The 23,270-nt window shown below is 32.1% G+C and overlaps 1 protein-coding gene across 2 annotated transcripts in view; it reads left to right on the top strand.

Annotated features, from left to right (window-relative positions):
- The window catches only part of LOC118199939 (protein arginine N-methyltransferase 1-like), an 87,771-nt gene extending 65,265 nt beyond the window's left edge, over positions 1-22,506 (top strand). The window contains exons 9-10 of one of the 2 annotated variants that reach the window (XM_085822444.1): positions 8,215-8,336; positions 22,135-22,506. In XM_085822444.1, the coding sequence (XP_085678570.1) occupies positions 8,215-8,336; positions 22,135-22,218 (206 nt within the window). In that variant the 3' untranslated portion in view covers positions 22,219-22,506. Of the gene's footprint in view, positions 1-8,214; positions 8,337-11,395; positions 22,093-22,134 lie in introns of those variants that run through there. The other variant, XM_085822445.1, reaches the window with a different exon arrangement.
- The last annotated feature ends 764 nt before the right edge of the window (positions 22,507-23,270 follow it).

The following is a 23,270-nucleotide window of genomic DNA, read 5'->3' on the forward strand; positions in this document are numbered from 1 at the left end:
CGCATGCTCATAATACCTTTACTCATGCGCATATGCGTTTACGCATGCTCATTTAATGCATAACGGACGGTATAAGCTAAGCTAAAATTATCTAATTGTCTATTTCAGTTAATGTTGCAGATTACGTTGTTCCTTAATCTTCTAATTTGATCCGGCTTATTATTTTTTGCAGACTGTTAGAGCAATTTTATAAAAGTAAGCTTGAACTTTTGATTATATCAAAATATTTCCGATTCTGGAGCTAAATTCTGGAGCTAGCAAAGGATCTACAAAGCGAAAGCATGTTTTGAATTCCATCAAACAAAAAGTGGAATTGCTGCAAAAAATGGATAAAGGCATATCCTTTGTTTCTCTAACCATTCCAAAATCTGTTTATTAATTTTACCCTGCTGTGCGGGGGGGGGGATGTCACAGCGCACAATGAACTGGAAGTTGATCTGTCTGCACTATCCTCATCTTTAGGGCAAATGTTTTTATTTTATTCGGCTTATAATCCTTTACTTAATGTAGTGTTCCATCTCGATGGATGGCTTTGCAAATGCGGTCAAGAGCAAGAGACTGATGTTAATTACGGAAGAGGAAAGTAAACGGCTGTGTCAGGGATCATAAGGGGAGATATATTATAAAAGAAAAGTGTTTTTAGGTCTTATTCAGTATCAGTACATCAGGAATATATATTGCGCGCTGGAGACAAAAATATTTTTTTCGTACAGTGTTGCCATTGCTTGCTTTGAAATCGCTGAGTTTGTTAATCAAAAATTCATTAAACAACTTCGAGCTTTCAGATGCCGATATTCTATGGAAGATTACGTTATTCAAATTTTGATGGCTCTAGGTACGTCGTTTTATCACAAGCGAGACACATACATACATTCATGCAGACTCTTTATTATTTAATTTTTTTAAATATAATACAGGGCGATAATATTTGGTGGCAACAATTTGAAAAGTGATTTGCCATTTATAGTTTTCAACACAAAATGCCAAAATAAAATTAATAATTCTTCTGGCAAATTGCCCCTTTGGACTAATAGTGTATTCTAAGAGCGATGGGCTGATGCCTAGCAGTAAGGGTTTGGAATCAAGAATATATTTCGCAGAACCATTATATTACTTGCAAATATTTCATTAACTGATATCGTTAAATTTTGAAATTTTATATAAACTAGAAAAGGGATATAAAAATTAGGAAATATTTTATTTTTAACCCCTTTGCGCTGGGTAGCGCAAACGCCCGCTTATCGCGGAGGCCGTCAGTGTCTTACGTTAATGTCTGTCCAGGGCCGGGGGCGTTTTTGCTATTAAGCCTAAATCTATGAAATTTCCGAAGTATCAACGCATTGTTTAATAATGCTCTATAGAGTATTTAGACGGCTTATGCTTTATAGATATTTTATACTATATACTTTAATTACCTTATTTCTTATTTAAATGCATATTTTGCACATTTTATGTTCATTACTCATCATTTTATGACTTTTAACATTATACATCTGAAAACTAATTATATTACTTAAAATTCTCTTTTCGTATGAAAAATTTGAAAACAGGGGTCTACACACAGTCCTACGTTACATTCCTTGCACTCGTAATAACTCATTTGCCATTTTGGAGGATTTTTCCGGGAATGTGAACTAATGAAGCATCATCGTCTCATTTTCTTATCAGTCTCTTCTGAACAAAGTTTTGGAAAATGTCTTTCAGTTAATCTGAGCGGATTTAATGATTCTGCTGATCTTGGTGTGATATATTTAGAATCAATATCTGAAATATTTTGCATCATTTCTGCTATTTCATGCTCTGTTAAACATTTTCGACGCTTCGACATTACGGTAAAAACAGAAAGAATTCACGTCTAACAAGATCTAATTATTTTCTAAAAACTGAACTGCAAACCGAAATACGCAACGCTTTAGCAAAAATAAATCTTCTCTACTTACAATAAACAACTACCACGTGCAAATTTAAAGAGACGTCATAAATCACGCCATTCGAAAAGATTTATTTCCCCTTTTGTTTATATAATCAAAAACACTTGTATATGAGTCATGCTTCTCTCATTTCGAGTAGAAGGTCTAATGTGCATGTGTCTGAAACCATATGGACATACAGTGCCATCTTGTGGCAGAAATTATAGTTTTTAAAACGTTGAAGGACACTGGCTCAAATACGTGACAGTCAGGGCTAAATGGGAAAATGCTCTGGCACTCCTACGTGTCGGCTGGGAAGTGAGTGTGTTCGTTGCTGGCACATAGACGTGACAGTTGGCGCGAAGGGGTTAAATAAACATTCAATTTATGTGTAGATAGCTGCAAATATTTCACTCAGTTGTTGTCGCAGAGCTGTAGGAGAAATTTTTGCGATCAAGAGGAGGGGGGTCCTATACCAGAAACGAAGCAATAACACAGATAAGTAGCATGTAACTAAATAAAATATTACACATTTTTTAAATTACAAATTTACATTTATTAATCAATTCAAGAAATGCATACAAAAGCATTAAAGTCAAGATTACTTTAATTTGACGGTATTTTTAGACATTATGCTGTACATAAAACGGCTTTTCTTCATTAAAAAGTTCGTTTTTAAAAAGGTACCCTTTTTTTCATTGAAATCGTCGGCAGTGATACGAAATGAAGGGCAATTTATACTATAGCTCAATTTCCTGGCCTGTAAGACACACAGTAATTTATCAGGTTAAAACTTCAGAAAAATACTTAGAAAGGGATTAAGTACCTATTTTAATGGTTTATATCTATACCACTTTATACAACGAAAACGGAACTGTTGCATTAAAAAATTAGCAAATACATCAGTGTTTCTTAGAATCTCAGAAATTCGTCATCACTGTTGCTAAAATCATAGTTATTTTCACTTAGGTTTTCACTGTAACTAGATTTGCCACTTTCCTAAAACACAATGTCATCCTTATTTCCACCTAGTGCACTGCTAATTCCACACTTAAAATGTCATTGGATAATAGGATAAATGTATTTTTCAGTATTAGCTTCATTCTGAAGAATTTTCCGCAGTCTGGTTTGCATTATTTTATTCATAAGTCTCAAATTAAAAACAATTTAATGATTACATATCATTAGAAAATTAACCAAAAGGCAACGACCATAATGTAATTGAAAAACAGTCGTTAGACGTGAAAAGGTTGAAGGCCATTTGAGTTAAGACTATTTTCTCAGGTACTACTTCGCATACATGTAACATAGCATTCAAAATAAAAAACTCAATATTTACTACAAATTCATTGATGTAACAAATATCCGTCTTTCTACTCCTACTTTTAAAAAAGATGTTATTTGCGGTACAGTTTATAGTTCAATAATACATTTTCATTGTACAAAATTGCATTCATTCGAAGAATTCAATTTGTATTTTCCTCTGTATAAAAACTGAATGTAGAGAAGTTAGATGCTTAAACGACCCCCCACATCTTCTCAAGACCACGAGCAGGATTATCCCCTTTTTTTCAACCCTCCCGCTAAAAAAAGGGGTTCTAAATTTACGACCTGTCCGCGTATAGGGTGAATTCATCTTGATGTACTCCATCTTTCATTTAAATCAATTTCCTCGTCATTATAAATATCACGAATATACATCAAATAGTTTTCTGGTTGCAATTTTCTAATTTCGACTATGCGTAATGTATGATTTACGCATGCGCGCGTTGAAAGAAATGTTTAATAAAGTAAACAAATAAATACAATTTTTTTTTTTGTAAATTTTGATACCCTTTAGATCATAATTGTTCTTTATTTCATAAATTACGGTTTCATATTTTTAATCTTATAATTTCTGCAAGCCATCTTACCAGATTTAAATTGATGATCTATAATCTGGAAAAACCAATAATCCGGAATCGTTGAAGTCCCGACGAGTCCGGATTTAAGACTTTTGACTGTATTCTCTTTTTTTGTAAGAAATTCGATGTGCATCTGAACCAGTCTTGAAGGGGAAACTGCTTCATATCCCCATTTCTCCCTAATATAAATGGTGGCTGTGCAAAAGAGCGTTGCATGTGAATGGGGCTTATGTCTTTGAAGAATAATTACTGCAGACGAAGGTTTTTAATAACCTTTTATTTTAACTAAAATGAACAGATGCATGTGCTTGGTGCTCACAATTCACTACCACTTGTGGCTAATTCAAATTGACAGAAAAAAATAGAAATGTAACAAAACATTCATAAATTTAAAGGCTAACGACTGGCTCTTAGCTTAATGCTAAATTGGCCGCACATAGCAAAGCTGAGCCTAGAAATATCAGTTTAAACTGAAAGGTGTCTAACACCGACTAGAGAGCTAATTTGACATCTAAAAAAATAGCTGTAATTATATTAATAATTATACTAGCAGGGAATCGAGATTTGGACTTTTCCCTCTTTATTTTGGTACCAACATATTTCTGTTAAAATTGTCTTCTCATTCTAATGTTGAATGAATTTGAGCTGTTTATTTTGTTTCTAATATTCTCTCTCTTTTCATTAACTGTTTTATCATTTTTCATCAATTTGCAGAAAAAGAGTATTTTTTCTTTCTGCCATTCCTTGAAATAATACATTATGTTGTATATTCAGGGCTTAAATTAAGCATAACCTCTTCCTTTATGATATTCTTTCTATTTTTCCTAATTGTTCCAACCAAATGTGTCTTGTGCTCTAATAACGTTTCAGCGAAATTAGTGTTTGTGTACCAGTTGTCCGTGAATATCCTTAGTGGAACAAAGGTTGACATGGTTTAATAACGACATTGGTTGGTGTTGTATTTACAATGTTAAAATGTTTGCCGGCATATATATGCAACTTAGTATAACTAGGAATACATACTTTAAAAAAAAATTATGCTGCATGTATGTAACTTATTCAGGCCATCAATTTCATTGGGCTTCTCATTATTTGCAAAATGAAGCATTTAATAAAACTTCAAATTTGTCCTGACTCATTTTTCTTTTAGAGAACTGTTGACCAAACATCAGGTCTCTCGATCAATAATCACTCATAGGTAGTTTTACTAGAACCATGTAAACAATTAGGCTAAAAATTCACTATCTCATTTTCATTTGTGTGTTTCCATTCGTGTATCTGAGAATATCTTCTGCTTTCAAGAAGTTTGTTTGAAAAGAACTGTTTTAAAAAAGTTTGTCCAGTACAAACAGTGCATAAAAGTTTTCAGGTTTTGAATCACATGTAGATTGTCTCAGAATATAAAGTTTCATACCTGAAATTGCAGTAGATGGAATCATGCTGTACTGATGACCTTTAAGTTCTGACCATTTTGTTGATTTTAGAATATTATCCAATGTTGATGCTTGTGAAACTTCATTATCACATATAGGCTTGGATAAAATACATCAGCATTTCTTAATAACTGTGTGCATCACTAAATCTTTGCTCTCAGTAAATAACATCTATTTTCTCATGTAGTCTGATTCAAATTTCTGTAATTGGGAAACAAAGTTTTTAATCACACTCACAATTATCAAACTCCATTTTGGGATATTGTGAGGTGAAAAAATAGTTAATGCACTGTAGGATAAGGTTATGTTATGTGATGAATATCTGCAAGTAACTGATAATGCACGAATAAATAACTGCCAAGAACACCAGAATTTAAGTTGTATGCATGGCAGGCAAGGTGACCTGTTTGGGTGCATGAAACAAAATTATTCCATTAGCACTGTGAAGGGCACTGATGACTGCACATAAAAAAGTTAAGGTTAATTAAAAAATGTACCTAATTATGTTTTTATTAACTAACAGAATAAACCTAAAAACTAAGTCATTTTTCAATCAATTTATAGTACAGGGTGGTTATAATTATAGTTTTACTTAGGAATGGTTATAAAGGGAAAACTACTGGACCAAATGTAATCAAACTTGGTAATCATGTAAAGGAGGTCATGGGAATTAATTTTAAGAGAAAAAGTTAAAAACTTGCCACCAGGGAGGAAATAAGACATGAAGGCATCGGTTTAAAATGTGTGTAATCATTTTTGAAACGTGTTACAAAGCATGTTCATTGTGACATCCACCATTTTCCGAAAGCAAGTTATATTATATTACTACATTCTCAACTGCAGCTCTTAGCATATCAGAGAGAATGTTACGGACATGGCAGTGTATCGCATCTTTCAGTTACACCAAATTGTTTAGATTATCACCATGAACAGTGCTTTTGAGATAACCCCACAGCCAAAAGTCACAGGTGTTGAGGTCTGGTGACCAAGGTGGCCAGGACAAATGTTGGCCTGTAATATGTTTACTTATGAAATGCTGCCTAAGTAACTGTGTGACACATGTACCAATGTGCAGTGGAGCCCTGTCCTGCATATGAATCGTGGTGTCTAAAATGCCACGTTGTTGCAGTTTAGGTATCATGAAATGTCTTAACATTGACTAAGTGAGCTGCAGTCACAGTGCATGTAACAAATCCAGCTGTCAACTGCTCTTTAAAGAAAAGTGGTCCAATTATGAAACGAGCTGTCATACCACACCAGATGGTGACTATCGTGCAGTTATGGGTGTTGCCATTGTCAGTTAGGTTAAAATGGTCTTCATCTGTCCACATAATGTTCTGTGGCAAATGTTCGTCTACTTTCATTCATACAAGGAATTCCAAAGTGAAAGATTCTCATGCAGCAGGATCATTAAGCTCCAAGTTCTTGAGCAAATTTGATTTTGTATGGGTAGAACTGAAGCACTTTACAGACAGTTTTGTACACCGTACTCCATGGTACATCCATTCGACATGTGACAGCATGTACTGTGTGTGCTTTCCATTGTTTCTACTTCCACAATAAATGCTACAACCTCCTTGGTTTCCTCAAAAGCAGGTTTCCATCCCCTCCTAGGTGCAACAGATAACAAACCCATGACTCAAACTCTGCCATCATTTTCCTCAGACACTGTGATACCATTGGTCCTCAACATATTTATCTTACTGAATTGATGAGAAGGCCAATGAAATTGATGGCCTGAATGAGATACATACATGCAGCATAAATGTTTTTTAAAGTATGTACTGTTCACTTTTAAATTGCATATATACTGAACTGATCTTACTGAACACGTCGTTCATTGCTATCGCATTCATAATAATATTTCACGAGAAAAGCACGGTCTTGTATGGTTAGAGACATTGGCGATCCATAACAGGAAGAACTCTGACAAATACGCTCACTTTTATCTGAAAAATCAAATGACATGTAGAGTGCATTTACTTTTTCCTGCCATAAGCCAATTACAAGCCATTGCAGATTTGCATAATCCCCACAAACAGTTTCGTTTTTGAAACAATTAAAAACATTTTAAACCAATGTCTTCATGTCCTAGGGCTGAATTCAGGCTTCAGAAATCACAAATTAGCGATCTATAAGAAAACGATTTCCAGGATGCACACACTTTTGCAATTGATTTGCGATCTCGCATTTTCTAATCATTAATTTGTTAATTTGTCATTTTCATGGATTTCTCCCTTACACGGATGGTACACTCGACTTCTATCACCATTAAGTGGTAATTTTGTTAAGGTCAATGTTTCTTAAGGGTATACAACATGTTAAAACCCATGTAACAAAAGGTTAAGTTAGATTCCAATCCTTGTTTTGTTTATCAATATTGCATACAGTGCTATTTCCCTCTGATGGTGAGATTTTTTTAACTTTTTTTTGTGTGTGAAAAATAAATTCCTATGACCTCCTTTACATGATTACCAAGTGTGATAATATTTGGTCCAGTAGTTTTCCTTTTATGACCATTTCAAAGTGGAACTTTAATTATAACCACCCTGTATAATATTCTATGGCAATCAATATGTTAATGTTTCCATATTAGATAAAATGTTATTTATTATTAAGTTGTTTTGCAGGCTTAATGAAATATATGCATAACTTTGTGAAAACATCATGTAAAGGTTATATAACATATTGCATTAACTAAAAGTTCTGAAAATATTTTACTATTTGGAATATTTGGTAAGATTTTATAATTAGAATGTTATGTCTGGGATCAATAAAATTAAAAATAAAAAAGAAGGAAAAGAAACTTGCAATCTAACTATATCACACTGTTTGCATTGAACAGAAATTAATGTTAATAATTTCTTTCATATATTATCCCATGTCTCCCCATTTTCCCCTTTTTTTAAAGGAAAGGTTTTGGATTCAGAAATTGAAAGTTTATGAATTTTCTGTTGTATATTTTAGCCCCAGGTGCACCTTACACACATTGGAAGCAGACTGTATTTTATTTTGATGAGTATTTAACTGTGAAAAGAGGAGAAGAAATATATGGTGTTTTCAGTATGCAACCTAATCCTAAAAATAAGGTAAATTTTACTTTTCAAGTGTCTGAAATTTAAGTAAATCTTTTAAAAATACGTATTAAAAAGTTTATTTAATTATATTTGGTTTTAGAAAGCTATTAATTATAGATATTTAATGTTCACCATTATATAAAAATGATAGTTTAAAAGGAAGTGATTTTTATTACTTCATTATTTTGTCCATGTATGTATAAAAACAGAAGACTGTACATTAACATAAACTATAACAGTTAGAGTAATTCAGTAAATAAATACTGCAAAAATCTAATCTACTTTGTTACTGACTTCTCTCTTAAGGTAACATTCTAGTTCAAACACAAGACTTAACATTTGAATGTCATATAAAGACTGAAATGTTATTAAACTGCTTTTGGTTTTGAGCACAATATCTACAACAGGAATAGAAATGTGCTTTTAACATTCACAGTGGCTGCTCAGTAAAATATGAAAAGAACCATTAAAAATTATTTCTATTGCAAATGTATCTTATGGCAGAGCTAAAGCAATCAGTGTCATTGGTAAAGTTTATTTATCTAAATTGGTTTCATTCTAAATTTTATTTTCTGCTCTAGAATAGAAGTTCTAGAACCAAAAGAAAAGAACTAAAGGAAATTTAATTAAAAGATATTGATGCCATAAAGCATAGATTCCAACTACCATGGATTTTTCTATAGTTTTTATGGAGCGATAAGCTATGGAAAATACTGGAGAAACTATGGATTCTACTTGAAAGGAGGCAAGGGAAATGGCATGCAAAACAGAATCAACTTATTCAGCCGATGATTAGCAAAATGATCATACCAAAATATACATGTTAAGTTGATGATTTTGCTATTTTTGAAGAGTAACCATTTATAGATCAGTAAATTTGGAGCCATTTCTTTCGTATCATATACTGTGCAGGGAAAGGCTTGTTTACTTTGTAGGTTGTGTTCAATTACTTTATGGTCAGAAAATAAGACACATGCTTCTTCTGAGTTGTGATTAACCTGGAAGATTTTGAAATCCATGAATTATGCTGCCTTTGAATAAAAGGCAAAAATCATCAAGCCAGAAATTGAACGATTTGTATTCTAAAGAATTTCCACGCAATAAAGCATCTAAAATTTCTGTAAATCATGCAGTTTGCACTAGCAACAAAACTTTTTTGCATGTAGCATAAAACATGACTGTAAAAGGCATGTATTTTCTCAAAGCTCTGATGAAATTAGTGCTATAAAATTAAAAGTGTATGAAATTTCTTAAAAGGCAGTGAAACGGATGTGGTAAAGGCTGAATGCTTTTTAATTAAACAACCTTCTAATTCCAGTTTTGGACTATTCAAAGCAAATTTTAAACACGTTTCCAGATTCTGGCATGGCAAAATAATCTCATTCAAATGCATTCTAAAAAAGAATTTTTTTCTTTGAGAGAGAGATAAGAATCAGGTTGTGTTTCAACCAAATCTGATGTGAAAATTGTTGAAACCATTTTTATTGAAGAAGTAAATGTGCAGGGAAAAAAAGAGCGAAGTTGTAGAAAAGTAATTATCTGATTCAGAACATAAGCTTTCAAAGCTTCTTATTTTTGCGTTCATAATTTATAAATGAATCAGAAGTGCTATAATTGATATTAATATGTATATTTGTTTATCTAGAATTTATTTATTTTTTAAATTTCTGTGTAGAAATCAGAATCCAAAAGCCTCATAATGATATATTGTTTATGTATTCTAATTTCCTCTAGGATTATTTGTGATTTAAAGTATTTGCTTCAATATTATATTAGTAGATTTAGTGATATTTCTCCTGGAGTAATAAAATAAAATTTATAATTAAATATGCTTATGATTTAGAAGTATTTTTAATTATTCATTTTTCATATTTATGGATTTTCAGTTAATTAACTTATTACATTTAACAGTTAATTTAAAAAATAGATACTTTGGTCATCCGCCCAACCTTCCACAGTAGCCATTTTAAGAAATGATGGTTCGCTGAAAATTGCATAAAACAGCAACGAATTAACAAAATTAAAAACACAAAAAACATCCAGATTGAAATACTAAAAACTACATAAAAGAAACATCCATAATGAAAGACTCAAAATTGCATAAAAGAAGAACAATTTAACTAAAAATGCAACAAACATCTGTAATAAAGCACTTTCTTTGCCCATATGCACAATATTCCGTGTTAACTAAAAAAAAAAAAAAAAAAAAACCCCGAGAAATGCAGAATTCTCAGCATTGCAGGGCAACTTGCCATTACTCTCCATATACACATTGATTTGATTTAACTTAAATAAATAAATTAAAGGCTTGCACAAATAAACTTCATGGAATGTGCATTTCTGCACTCTGCTACTAGGCGAATTGCCATTTTTTTTGGGGGGGGGCACCTCCAAGGTGACCTTAAGTTATAAACTTGACCCTCAAATGTCGAAACTGCACACATTACTAACAGCTTCAAAATCAGTGGTGTTCTCAACCTTTCTACTTCCTTGTACGAAGTAAAAAGGAAGTAATTGTAATTACGAAAAGTTTCAGGCAGCATATTTCAACGAAAATATCCATTTTGATCACTATTCAATGAAATTTAATGATGTTTTTGCATGATATCTGAACATAAGGACAGAATAAAAGACACTTTTTCTTCCAAAAAAATTATAAAACTGCTTTAAAATGAATTCTGAAGAGAATTTTGCGTGGCGTCTGTACGAACGTACGTACATACGTACCTCGCACAACTCAAAAACGAGTAGCCTCAGAACATTGAAATTTTTTATATAGGACTGCTATAACATGTAGATATGCACCTCGTATTTTGGTTGCAATCGGCCGTACAAACCTATATAAATATATTTATATATATATCCACTCTGTTACCCGGCTCAGTGATCTCAGTTTCTTTACTCTTATATGTTTGTAAATTGTACATTTTTTGCTTAAAAAATGATTGAATTATATTGTTCTTATCTTCTGGTTAAGGTTTTTCTGCCTTTAGTAAATCTGTATGCAATATTTTTAGAATTATCAACAATTTTAAAAATGTTTAAGTGCTGCTAAGCCTTTTTTTTTATAGCGGCCATTGATTGTTTACCTTTGAAACAGCAGACTAGTGGATTTGTTGCCAATCTAGAGAAACGTAGCTTCGCAACAGCAAAGATAACGCCTTCATTTATTATTGCGAATTAAGTCATACTTAATCCTTTCTGGAATTTTTTCGAGGAAATAAGCGTTTAAGATTTACTTCGTAATTTTTAATACAAATATTTTGAGTTTTTATGTATTTTTGCCTTGTCGCAAAGTGACAGCTGAATTAATTGAATGAGAAATACTCAATCGTCTGTGAAAAACTGTTTCTTTTTTGGTTTGTTTGCTTAATTTCTTTTGTACATAATTCTAGCTTTATTATAGTATTTGAATAGAACATGTGGCAACGATTAGATAATTCTTTAAATGATATAAATTTTGTGCATTCTGAGTTATAATATGAACGAAATATAATACTGTTAAGTAAACCTAGCGCCAGAGTGTCGCTATGGTAAACAAATGCTAGAGTGAATTTTAAAGAATGCATTTATTCTATTGTGATTTATGCGCTGTCGGCGAAGTAGATTTAATTCAATCCAATAAGTTTAAATGAAATGAAAAAAAAAAAAAAATGTGTATAATTTAATATTTCTTCCGTACAAGGAAGTCATGTGGTGTACGCATCAGATTTTTGCCTCATGCACCCCTTTAACCATTGCTAAAAGATCATTCTTTCCTTTCCCAGACCAAGAAATACATATATGTTTATTTAAATATAGATTATTTTTAACGTTTTTTATAAATTAAACAACCAAAAGTATAGGAAATGTTGATAAATAACAAAACTTCAATATAAGTAGTTTCTTTTTTTCTTTCTTTTTTTTTTTTTTTTTTATGTTTGTAATCTAACACTAAATACTTAAAAACTAAATAAAAGGCTGATCTCATTTCGTGCTGAACCTATGTATTTCTCCTCTGGTTGAGAACTTCTGCTTTAGATAGTTACAGGGAATGCTGTTACCAGATAAATGCATTTTCTTAAAATTCTTGGTTGCCTACTTCAGCGACATGGCACTTTGCTCTGTAATTCTTGTCACAGTTAAGTAGATAATCAGAGTACCACCATGCATGCATATTTTCATATATATATGTCATAATAAAAGCACAAGGAAAAGATGGAGCAGTGTCGATGCGTGATTAGATCCAAATTGAAGACAATTTTTGATTGCGTATTATGCTAGTAATGCTAACTTGGTAATATCTAAAGAACTTGGCAGTCGAGGCAGTTTTAATTCCATTTTTATTTCCAATTGATATTTGTGGCCACAATCACTTGGCACTCTAGTCGTGCCTTTCTACAGAAGATTTACATTTTTGATATTGTTGAAATAGAAAGCAAGCCAGCAAAATTACATGTTAGCACAGTAGAGAGAAAAAGCTGAAGTGCGTAGTTATGAAAGATGGAAGCATGGCGAAGAGAAAAGTTTTGGTTTACAAAGACAGTTTCAGTTTCCAATTATTACGTCATCAGAGCTGCGTGAGCCATAGAGTGATCTAGAAATGACGCAATGCAGAGAAGTTATTACGATTTTAGAGTAGAGAGGAAGAATTAATGTTTATAGTTATATTATAATTCTGATTCATATAATTTTATCTTACATATTTCCCCCTTCAAAAAGAAAAATACGTAGTGACAGAGAAGCCTTTTTAAAGAGAAAGAGTTTAAACACTAGCAAATGTTTAAAAAAAAAAAATAATAAATAAATAAATAAAATAAAATTTTTGTCCTGTAAAGTATAATTTATAAATATAAATTTTTTTAAATAAATTTTTAATTTTTAGAGTCCTATTGAATTTTTCTGTTTGAGAGTTCACATAATCATAATTCTTCAGGGAAGGTTCTTGTTATTGCAAAATATCGCAAAATAAACTTTTACATAATTTGTTTGGGTTTCATCCCAAATAACACACACTAAATACATTTGCTGGTTCGATTCTTTATTAATTCTCATAATTAATTACAATTAACTCATAGCTGTGACCAGCCCTCTCACACCGTCGATGGCGATTCTCAAACTCGTCTGATCATCACATTACAGATGCGCAGGCGCAAACATGCCGCCCCGCGTTGCAATGCTTAGCATTCAACTATTGTAATTAAGATATAGCATAAAAATTAAACAAGTATATCATAAACAATTTTGAATAAGTACTATTACATAAAATTATTATTATAATTAGACATTTACCATATAGATTAGCATACAACTCATAACAATACTATATAACATTTCAGTTACATAATGACATTTTATGTGAAGCACATTCAATACTGTACAATAACTATAAAGACAATACTCACTTTTGTATTGATAAGACACATAATTTGGTAATTGGTTGTTTGAAAGTTCCAGTTTGAGTTTTTACATTACACACGCGAACCTTTCCATCTTTATCATAAAATACTTCTACTATACGACCAACCGCCCAATTACAACAAGGCAAATTATCTTTAATTAAGACCATGTCTCCAACTTGTATATTGGTTTTAGAACTTTGCCATTTAGATCGATTTTGTAAATTACTTAAATAAGTGGAGTTCCATTTTTTCCAGATAATTTGTACTAATCTTGTGATCTGTTGCCACAATTTTAACCTGTTAATGTTAACTTTCGGGATATCTGGCTCAGGGATCGAATTAATTGCTCTACCAATTAAAAAATGCCCAGGTGTTAGAACCTCTAAATCATCAATGTCTGAAGACAAGGGTGTCAATGGTCGGGAATTTAAAATTCCTTCTATCTGAATCATAATTGTTAAAAATTGTTCAAATGTCAATTTTGCATTACCTATGACACGTTTGAAGTGGTACTTAGAAGATTTAACTCCAGCCTCCAAAATTGGGTGCTCTGGGAGGGAGAAATTTCCATTCAATATTCTCGGAACTCAAATAACCAACTAAAAGCTCATCTTGTTCGTTCACTAGTTTGTTTAGCCTCTTTAATTCTGCATTTGCACCTACAAAATTAGTAGCATTATCACTAAATAGTGTTAAACTTTTACAAGAAACGTTTCAAGGTAGCTATTAATGCTTCAGATGTTAGTCTGTTATCAGCTCTAAATGAATGGCCTTAGTAACCATACAAATGAATATACACACATAAACTTTTTGAAATATACCTTTTCTCTGGTTTTTGTACTTAATTAAGAATGGGCTCCAGTACAATTGAATGTAAGATTAGCTGTGATTCTTTCCTTGGGTAAATCACCCATGATTTGCTGAGCTACAATGGGATTAGCTTTAAAACATATTATACAATTTTTTACAATTTTTCTACAAACATTTCTACCACTTACAATCCAAAATTTTTTGTCTACCACTTACAATCCAAAATTTTTGTCTTATATGATATAACAAAGATTGAGGACCCACATGCAAATATTTTAAATGATAGTAATTAACTATTAACTCTGCTAATTTATGTTTAGAAGGCAGAATAATAGGAAATTTTTTCTCATAAGTTAAATTGCTATTTTTTAATCTACCTCCAACTTTCAACAGTCCATTACTGTCAATGAAAGGGTTAAGACTTTTAATAGAACTATTTCTTGGAACAATACCTGATTTTTTAAGATAATTTATCTCATTTATAAAATACTCTTCCTGTACTAATTTTATTAAAGTTTTTTCAGCTGCTCTCAGTTCTCCCACTTGTAAATTGCCTACCTCCTTTTGTTCTTGCTTACAGTTCTTGTAAAATCTAAAACAAAAACTTATAATACTAATTAATTTTAAATACTTATTACTGCAATTCAATAAATCATTAACAAAATTATTCACATTCAGATTTAAACATGTAGATAGTTCAGAATCAGCAAAGTTTTTAAGTTCATTACTGTCCTTTTCAGTAACTGCTTCAGGTATAACTCTTATAGGGTACTCATCCTTCATTAAGAAGTCGGGCCCGTTCCACCACAGTTGACTTAGTTGCAGTTTTTTGGCAGACATACCTCTAGATATGAGATCTGATGGGTTTTCTTCAGAAGCGATATGATGCCACTGTGCTATTTCAGTCAGATCCTGTATCTTTGAAATCCGGTTTGTGACAAATGTCTTGAGCAGGTGTGGCTCTTTGTTGATCCATGACAGCACAATCATAGAATCGGTCCAAAGGTGGATGGCAGTAAGCTCCAATTTTAACGATGATTTCACTCGATGCATCAGTTTAGCTAATAGCACTGCTGCGCAAAGCTCAAGTCTTGGGATTGTAGTCTTCTTTAGGGGTGAGACACACGATTTACTGCATACCAACCTCACTGATGTATGGTTTGTTGCTGATGTTGCTTTACAGTAGATAACTGCTCCATAGGCGGCCTCTGAGGCATCACAGAAACCATGTAATTCAATCTTGATTCTATCTGGTAACATCTATGGACTTCAATGTTGTTAATTAGCTGCAAGGTAGTGGAGAATTCTTTCCATTCTTTAGCCTCCTTTTCTGGCAAAACATCATTCCAGTTCAATTTTAACAGCCATAATTTCTGCATAAATATTTTTGCTACAATTATAACTGGGGAAACTATACCCAATGGGTCAAAGATGCGAGATTTGACGGATATCACTTGCCGTTTCGTAACTTTTACGTTGTCCTCGATTTTAACGTTGAAGCTCAAACAATCTTCTTTTGACTTCCATAAAATACCCAATGCTTTAGATTCTTCTGATTTACCAAAGGGATATATTTTGTCATTTGTTTGACACAGTTCAGTAGCATTACTACACCACTTATGGAGTAACATACCTCCACTCTTCAAAATGCCTATTAACTGATTTTGAAGTTCTAACGCAGAACTTAGCGACTCAGCTCCAGATAGAATATCGTCCATGTACATGTCTTCTCTCAGTACAGGTGCTGCTAAAGGAAATTTATCTCCTTTGTCCTTTGACAGCTGTACAAGTGTTCTCATTGCTAAAAATGGTGCACTCACAGTTCCATAGGTAATGGTGGTTAGCTCAAAGTTTTTAACTGGCTTATCAATGCCTTCTTTCCATAAAATCCTTTGCAACTTCCACTGATCTGGATGGATAGAAATAGCTCGATACATCTTTTGTATATCTGCAGTGAAAGCAAAAATATATTTCTTGAATCTCAGCATAATTGAGAATAAATCATCTTATATCACACCTCCATTATACTGTATAGAATTTAGAGAGTTTCTTTTGGTTGTCAAAGAAGAAGCGTTAAATACTACCCTCAAGGGAGTCGACTTACTTTTCTCTTCTCCCCTATAACTCCAATATGAGGAATGTAATATGAACCTTGTTTCTCCTCGCTTTCACTTACCTCAACCATATGTCCTAACTGTTGATATTCTTTTAAAAAATCTGAGTATAATTTTAAATATTCGGGATTCTTTACTAAGCGTTTCCATGAGGAATTTAATTTACTCGTTGTAATTTGTTTAGAACTCCCTAAAGTGTCCGGATCCTCCTTTAATGGCATTTTAACAATGTACCTACTGGTTTTATCTCGTGTATAATTTTCTACGAAATGTTTCTCACAAATTAAAAATTCTTTGTTTTTGGGTTTATCAGTTTCGATATTTTCTAATTCCCAAAATTTTCTAAGAGTTTTATCTAAGTTGTCTTCTTCCTTTATCAACCCACAATGAGCCCTGTTTTCAGTCTCTGTTGGAATACTTCCAGACACGATAAAAACAAAAACTGTATCTTGAAAAATAAGATCAGGATTATTCATTCGAATTTGACTCGGTTTCAAAAGTTCATAAAAAAACTCCTGCTCTCAACAACATACTATCTACCCTTTCTGGGACATTAAATCCTTCATCTGTTAATTTTAAATTAGGAAGATCTTGCACTGAAATTTTAATTTTGCGCGAAGGTGTTAAATCAGCAGTTATTTTTGCTACTAAAAAGTCCAAATTCTTTATAAAAGTTCCTTCTTTATCGCATATCGAAGCATTAATTTTATGCTTTATTGTTAAAGTAGCATCGTTTATTCCCGAAACGGAAATGTTTGTTTTTTCTTTCTCTAACTGCAAATGCTCAACAAGATTCCGTGTCAAAAAGTTCGACATACTTCCCCTGTCCAGCAGACACTTCACTCTGTGTTTCCTTCCTTCCTTATTAATTGGAAAACATACGACTGTTGAAAGCAGAACTGTACTCTGTTTATTCGAATAATTGCTAATAAATGCCTTTTGAACGAACTCCTGCCCATTAACATTCAAGGTCAATGAGTCATCTCGTTTGGGAATGTTGCAGTCAGATACATTTGTTTCGATGAAGAACATTCTTTCTCCTTTACGATATTATTTGCTTTTGGAAAGTGAATAGTTTTGTGGTGCCATTTTTGACAAAAACAAGAATATTCGATGGGCAATTTGATACTGAATGCATGTGTAGACAGTTAAAACATAATTTATTAGATTTCATAACCTGTACTCTTTCTTGTACCGGTAATTTTAAATACAATGGGCATTTTGCCAATCCGTGATTCTCGTGGCATAAAATACAATTCTCTGTTTTAACATCTGATAAAAACACTTTAGCTACACTTTTTGAGCTATTATACTTACAATTAATATGATAATTCTCAGTAAGAGGTTTTCCTCGTGATGTGAAATATAAATCTATTTCTTTACCTAACTCACTAGGGGAAAACCATGAATCACTTTGCCTCACTGCAATATGAGAAGCTGTTCCTGTATCTAAAGATTGGTATAACCTATCTGAAACTATTAGTTGTTTGAGGGTCTCGAAGTCAGTTACCTTTCTTAATTTTAAATAATAATCCCAGGCAGTTACTAAGCGTGAAGCAAACTGCACATGAGTTTCATGTGGTTGTTTAACAGTTTTTCTAAAATTTTCTAAACACGAATATGGTGTTGGCTGAAACTCCTTTAGAACTACTTCTTTTACTCTTTCATAATTCGCGATATCCTTATCATGTAAATAGGTTATTATATTCGAAGCTTTGTCTCCTAACAGATTTAACAGAATTTCTGCTTTATAGTCCGCCGAAACATTTTTTGTAATAAACGCTCGTTCTAATGACGAAAAGAAAAATCCCCCAACTTTCAGGCCATATAGGAATTTTTACAGTTAAGGTTCTGATACTTTTTATTAATTGATCTAGTGGCTCTGATTTTGTTTCGGTTTCGCTTACAACATCAAGTTTAGTTTCTGCTTTAAGCTTAGCCAACTCTAACTCATTCTTTGATCTCTCAAGTTTTATTTTTTTTTAACTCGACAAGTTTTTGCTCTTCCTGTTTTCTATTTTCGATAATAGAGTTTGCTATTTCTTTTACTAAATCTTGTTTAATTTTAAAAATTTCACTATTCTCAATAATATCAGTCAAATCTGCTATAGTCATTTTTTCGTCAACATTTAGATTTATTTCTAAGGCAATAAGTCTTAAATCTTCTTTTTTAGCACCCTTAAATAACATTGTTATTTATAACAGAACAAGCACAGAATGTACAGAATTAACAAGAGAGGAATCACTTACCTCTGCAGTGATTCACTTCTGATGAATATCCGTATCCAAAATCAGCGATATTCGTTGAAAAGAACAAGCTGGGAATACTGGCAAACACAACACCCCTGTGTTCTCAAAAACGAAACACTATTTATTCACGCACAAAACTCGTGCTCCGGTCAACTACGACCACATATGTTTGGGTCTCATCCCAAATAACACACACTAAATAAATTCGCTGGTTCGATTCTTTATTAATTCTCATAATTAATTACAATTAACTCATAGCTGTGACCAGCCCTCTCACACCGTCGATGGCGATTCTCAAACTCGTCTGATCATCACATTACAGATGTGCATGCGTGGATTACATTACAGATGCTCAGGCGCAAACATAATCATTACTTATAATTAAATGTAATGCACATAAATATTTTTGATACTTATTTCTTTACTGATAAATTATAATTTAACATCATAAATAATGGGATTAAGATTTTCAGAATTTATGGTTTCACCGTTATCATCTTTCATTTACAATTCCTGATTTTACCAAACTGGAAGCCTCGTAATACTTCTAAACAAACATATCCATCAATAGGGCTGTCCTCTTGAGCTAACCAGTGTGACTCATGCACTGGTGACCCAGGGTGTCTAGACAGTTACTTGAAAAGGTCGCTGTTCCTTGCATAAGGTAACTGGCCTTTGAGAACTGCACGAATACATTCCATAATAAAAAAAAAATATATTATAATAATTATAATATAAAAATTTACACACACTCATAAAATGAGAGCCTCCAACATTATCTTACTTGAAGAGGATGAAGGGAACAACTGTACAGAGGTATTTACAAGCCTCTACTTAGGAACCCAGTACTCCCTCGACAGAAACTATACTTAACATACAATCACCCATAAATTTTAACATGCATTTACCATAATTTCATATTACTTATCTGTACTAATTTTACTTATTTTTAACATCTACTTTATTTTTAGAATAATTATAAAATTCGTATTCAAAATTCTCAACAAAATTTCAAAAACAAATTTTAAAAACTTATCTTAATATCCTTCCCTGTGAATAATTTAAATAGCTTAAAATTCGTTACTTAATTTGCTCACACATAATTATGAAAATTTAGAAAAATTAATGAACAAGAATTTCAGATTTTCTCAAAACAAATTGCAGAAATTTTAACCAAAGTTGAAATAAAAACTATAGAATCCGCAGCACATTAAATAAGTTAGTTCCTGAGCTAGATTCACACGAATGTAATAATTTTTGAGCGGTTGAAAAAGCGAAAGTGCAAATAATTTTCTGTCGCACATACTTGCAAACACCAAGTCAGATCGACCTTGAACCCGCTGTAATGCTTAATTCCTAAACGGTAATTCACTGATGATTTCCTTTTCATTAGGCATTCGAACTTCTCAATTTATCGAGAAATTACTTTCAATCTGTAAACACTACGCGTGATTATTATTTTTTTTTGAAGCACTTGAAAAACACCATAGCAGAAGAATGATCTGTTATTTTTTAAACACTGAAAAAACAAATTTGATGATTCACTTCTTTCACATTATCTTGGATTTATCACAAAACGATGATTTGAAGAGCTGAACTAAATTTTCGATTGAGGTTTCAGGCTGCAGGAAACTATCCTACCGGCTTAATTGTCATAAAAAAAGCAAAGGAAAGGACGGAACACTGTAGATGCGTGATTTAGACCTATGTTGAAGAAGATTTTTGATTGTGCATTATGCTAGTAATGCTAACTTGGTAATATCTAAAGAACTTGGCAGCCGAGGCAGTTTTAATTCCATTTTTATTTCCAATTGATATTTGTGGCCACAATTACTTGGCACTCTAGTCGTGCCTTTCCACAGAAGATTTACATTTTTGATATTGTTGAAATAGAAAGCAAGCCAGCAAAATTACATGTTAGCACAGTAGAGAGAAAAAGCTGAAGTGCGTAGTTATGAAAGATGGAAGCACGGTGAAGAGAAAAGTTTTGGTTTACAAAGGCAGTTTTAGTTTCCAATTATTACGTCATCAGAGCTGTGCGGGCCATAGAGTGATCTAGAAATGGCACAATGCAGAGAAGTTATAATGATTTTAGAATAGAGAGGAAGAATTAATGTTTAGAGATATATTATAATTCTGATTCATATAATTTTATCTTACACACACATATATATATATGCATCATACATCATATACCTTACATGCATATTTTCAGAGTTGTAGAGAGATGTTTTTATGCATTGACACTGACAAGTTTTGATGTAGGTTGCAGTCTATGTATAATGTTAGGTATCAAGAGATGGAAAAACAAATGTGTACAAGGGGTGACCACCCTGGCAAATGTAAACAATCTAATGAAGGACAAGAATCAGCACAATGTAAGTTTTACTGAGCCATAGTGTCAATGGTTTATAGAACGTTTTCAGCTGCCAGCCTGAAAACTGCAGCACAGAAACATTTGCCTACATCAGAATAGCAGACAAAATATTCAAGGACATTTTAGCTAAATGATGAAAAACAAAGCTTTGGTGCCAGTTATCCACTGAAATGCGAACAAAAGCAACTTTATATATATTGGTCAAACAAAGAGAACCTTAACATTTTGCATTAAAAGAAGGTGAAGCATAATATTTGAAAAAAAGAAACTTGAATCCTTCACTGCCTATTATTGTTGGTCAAAAATTCATGTTTACCTTTTCTCTGGAGCCAAAATTATTCTGAGAAAGGTCTTTTGTTGGCAAATTACATTTCCTAGAGGTGCTTCATATTTATAAAAACCTCTGAGTTTTGATTAATGATTCAAGATTTAATTTTTCTTTACCAAAAGCTTAAGAATTTATCTTCTAACTGCTTGTCATTCAGATTCGTATCTGTAGATGGTACCCATTGTTTTGTTTTTTGTCATTCAGTTAAAACCTTTTGTAATTTTTTGTGTGTTATTGTGTAGGCAGATGTTTCTCTGTTGTCACTTTCACTCCAGCAGCTGAAGAGGAATTTTCTATTTAGCCTTCAGACTTTAGTTCTGAAAATTTCCTCATTTTATTCTGATTCTTGTTTCTATTATGAGTTTCTTTAACAAAATCATCATCTGCTTCTCAAATAGTTTCTGAAAAGTTTTAGTTTTTTTGTTTTATTTTCTGATTGTCATTGTATTTTATTTTAATATAAATTTTGAACTGTTAATGCATTAAACTATTTGTAATTTATTTAAAAGTTTGTTGTTGTATTATTGTGTATAATTTTATATTCTTTCAGCGTGACCTGGATTTCTCTATTGACATTGATTTCAAGGGGGATCTATCTGAGCTTTGTGGTAGTTTTGACTATCGTATGCGGTGAAATACTAAGAAAATTTTTCATATTTGATGTTTGTCATCAAGTCTTTCATTTAAAAGTAAAAACTTTTTTACCGAGATGTCAACCTATAACTTGTGATGTTTTGTCTTCCTGTTTGAAACATCTCACTTGTGTTTGATGTAGATAATTTTGATGTTTCAAGTTTTCATAGTTGTGACAATTTTACATTGCTTGATTTAAGCTGGCTGCGTACATTTTAATCTGCATTTATTGTATGTTGTATAAATATACAATTTTTGTTCTATAGTGTACATAAAGACTTTTCTCATCTTTTGTTCTTTTTTTTTAAACAAGCTCGTAATATTTTTAAAATAAAATTGAAATCTTTATTACTTTATGTCATTAGGTATAAATTATTTATTGTGCACACAAATTTATTTCTTATAAACTGATCTGAAGATTTGTATAGTGATAAAATTATTCTTTTGCAAGAAATTTGTATGAAAATATTAAAATTTCAGGGGATCTGTTACACTTATTATTGTCAAAAATATATTAACACTATCAGATTATAAATCATGGTATGTTATAAATATCATCATCTGATAAATGGCCTTAATTTAATTTGATGGCATAATTGTTACTATCTTAAATAATTGATGACAAACTGCTGTATGCAATCTTTTCTGAATTATGGTCTGTTAATGGTCTATTAATGGTTTTGCTAACTGATTGAATAACATAGTTTAAATTCCTGTGTGAAATGTATTGGTATTGAAAATTCCATACTTAAAATACTGTTTCAGAAACCATAATTGATCATATCTTAAATATTAAAAGAAAAGATGACTGAGTTAGTTGACAGCTGCTGATATACCATTAATAAACACAATCTGTAATTTTGATTTCTTTTGAGTCTAAGTTGCTCTGGAATGCTTTAGAAAGACGTAATTTTTTAAATTTCTTCTTGGGCTGGGGAGATGGGGATTTTATTTACAAGTATTCTTTATTTCAGTGTCAATATCAGACTGATCAAAGCTAACACATATTTACATTTTGTGATTTTTGGGGATAACCATTTTCCTGAAGACAAC

The sequence above is a fragment of the Stegodyphus dumicola genome, chromosome 8 (assembly GCF_044657685.1).
Source record: "Stegodyphus dumicola isolate Sdum_Otavi_A_Nest chromosome 8, ASM4465768v1".
In the NCBI taxonomy this organism is placed as follows: Eukaryota; Metazoa; Arthropoda; class Arachnida; order Araneae; family Eresidae; genus Stegodyphus; species Stegodyphus dumicola.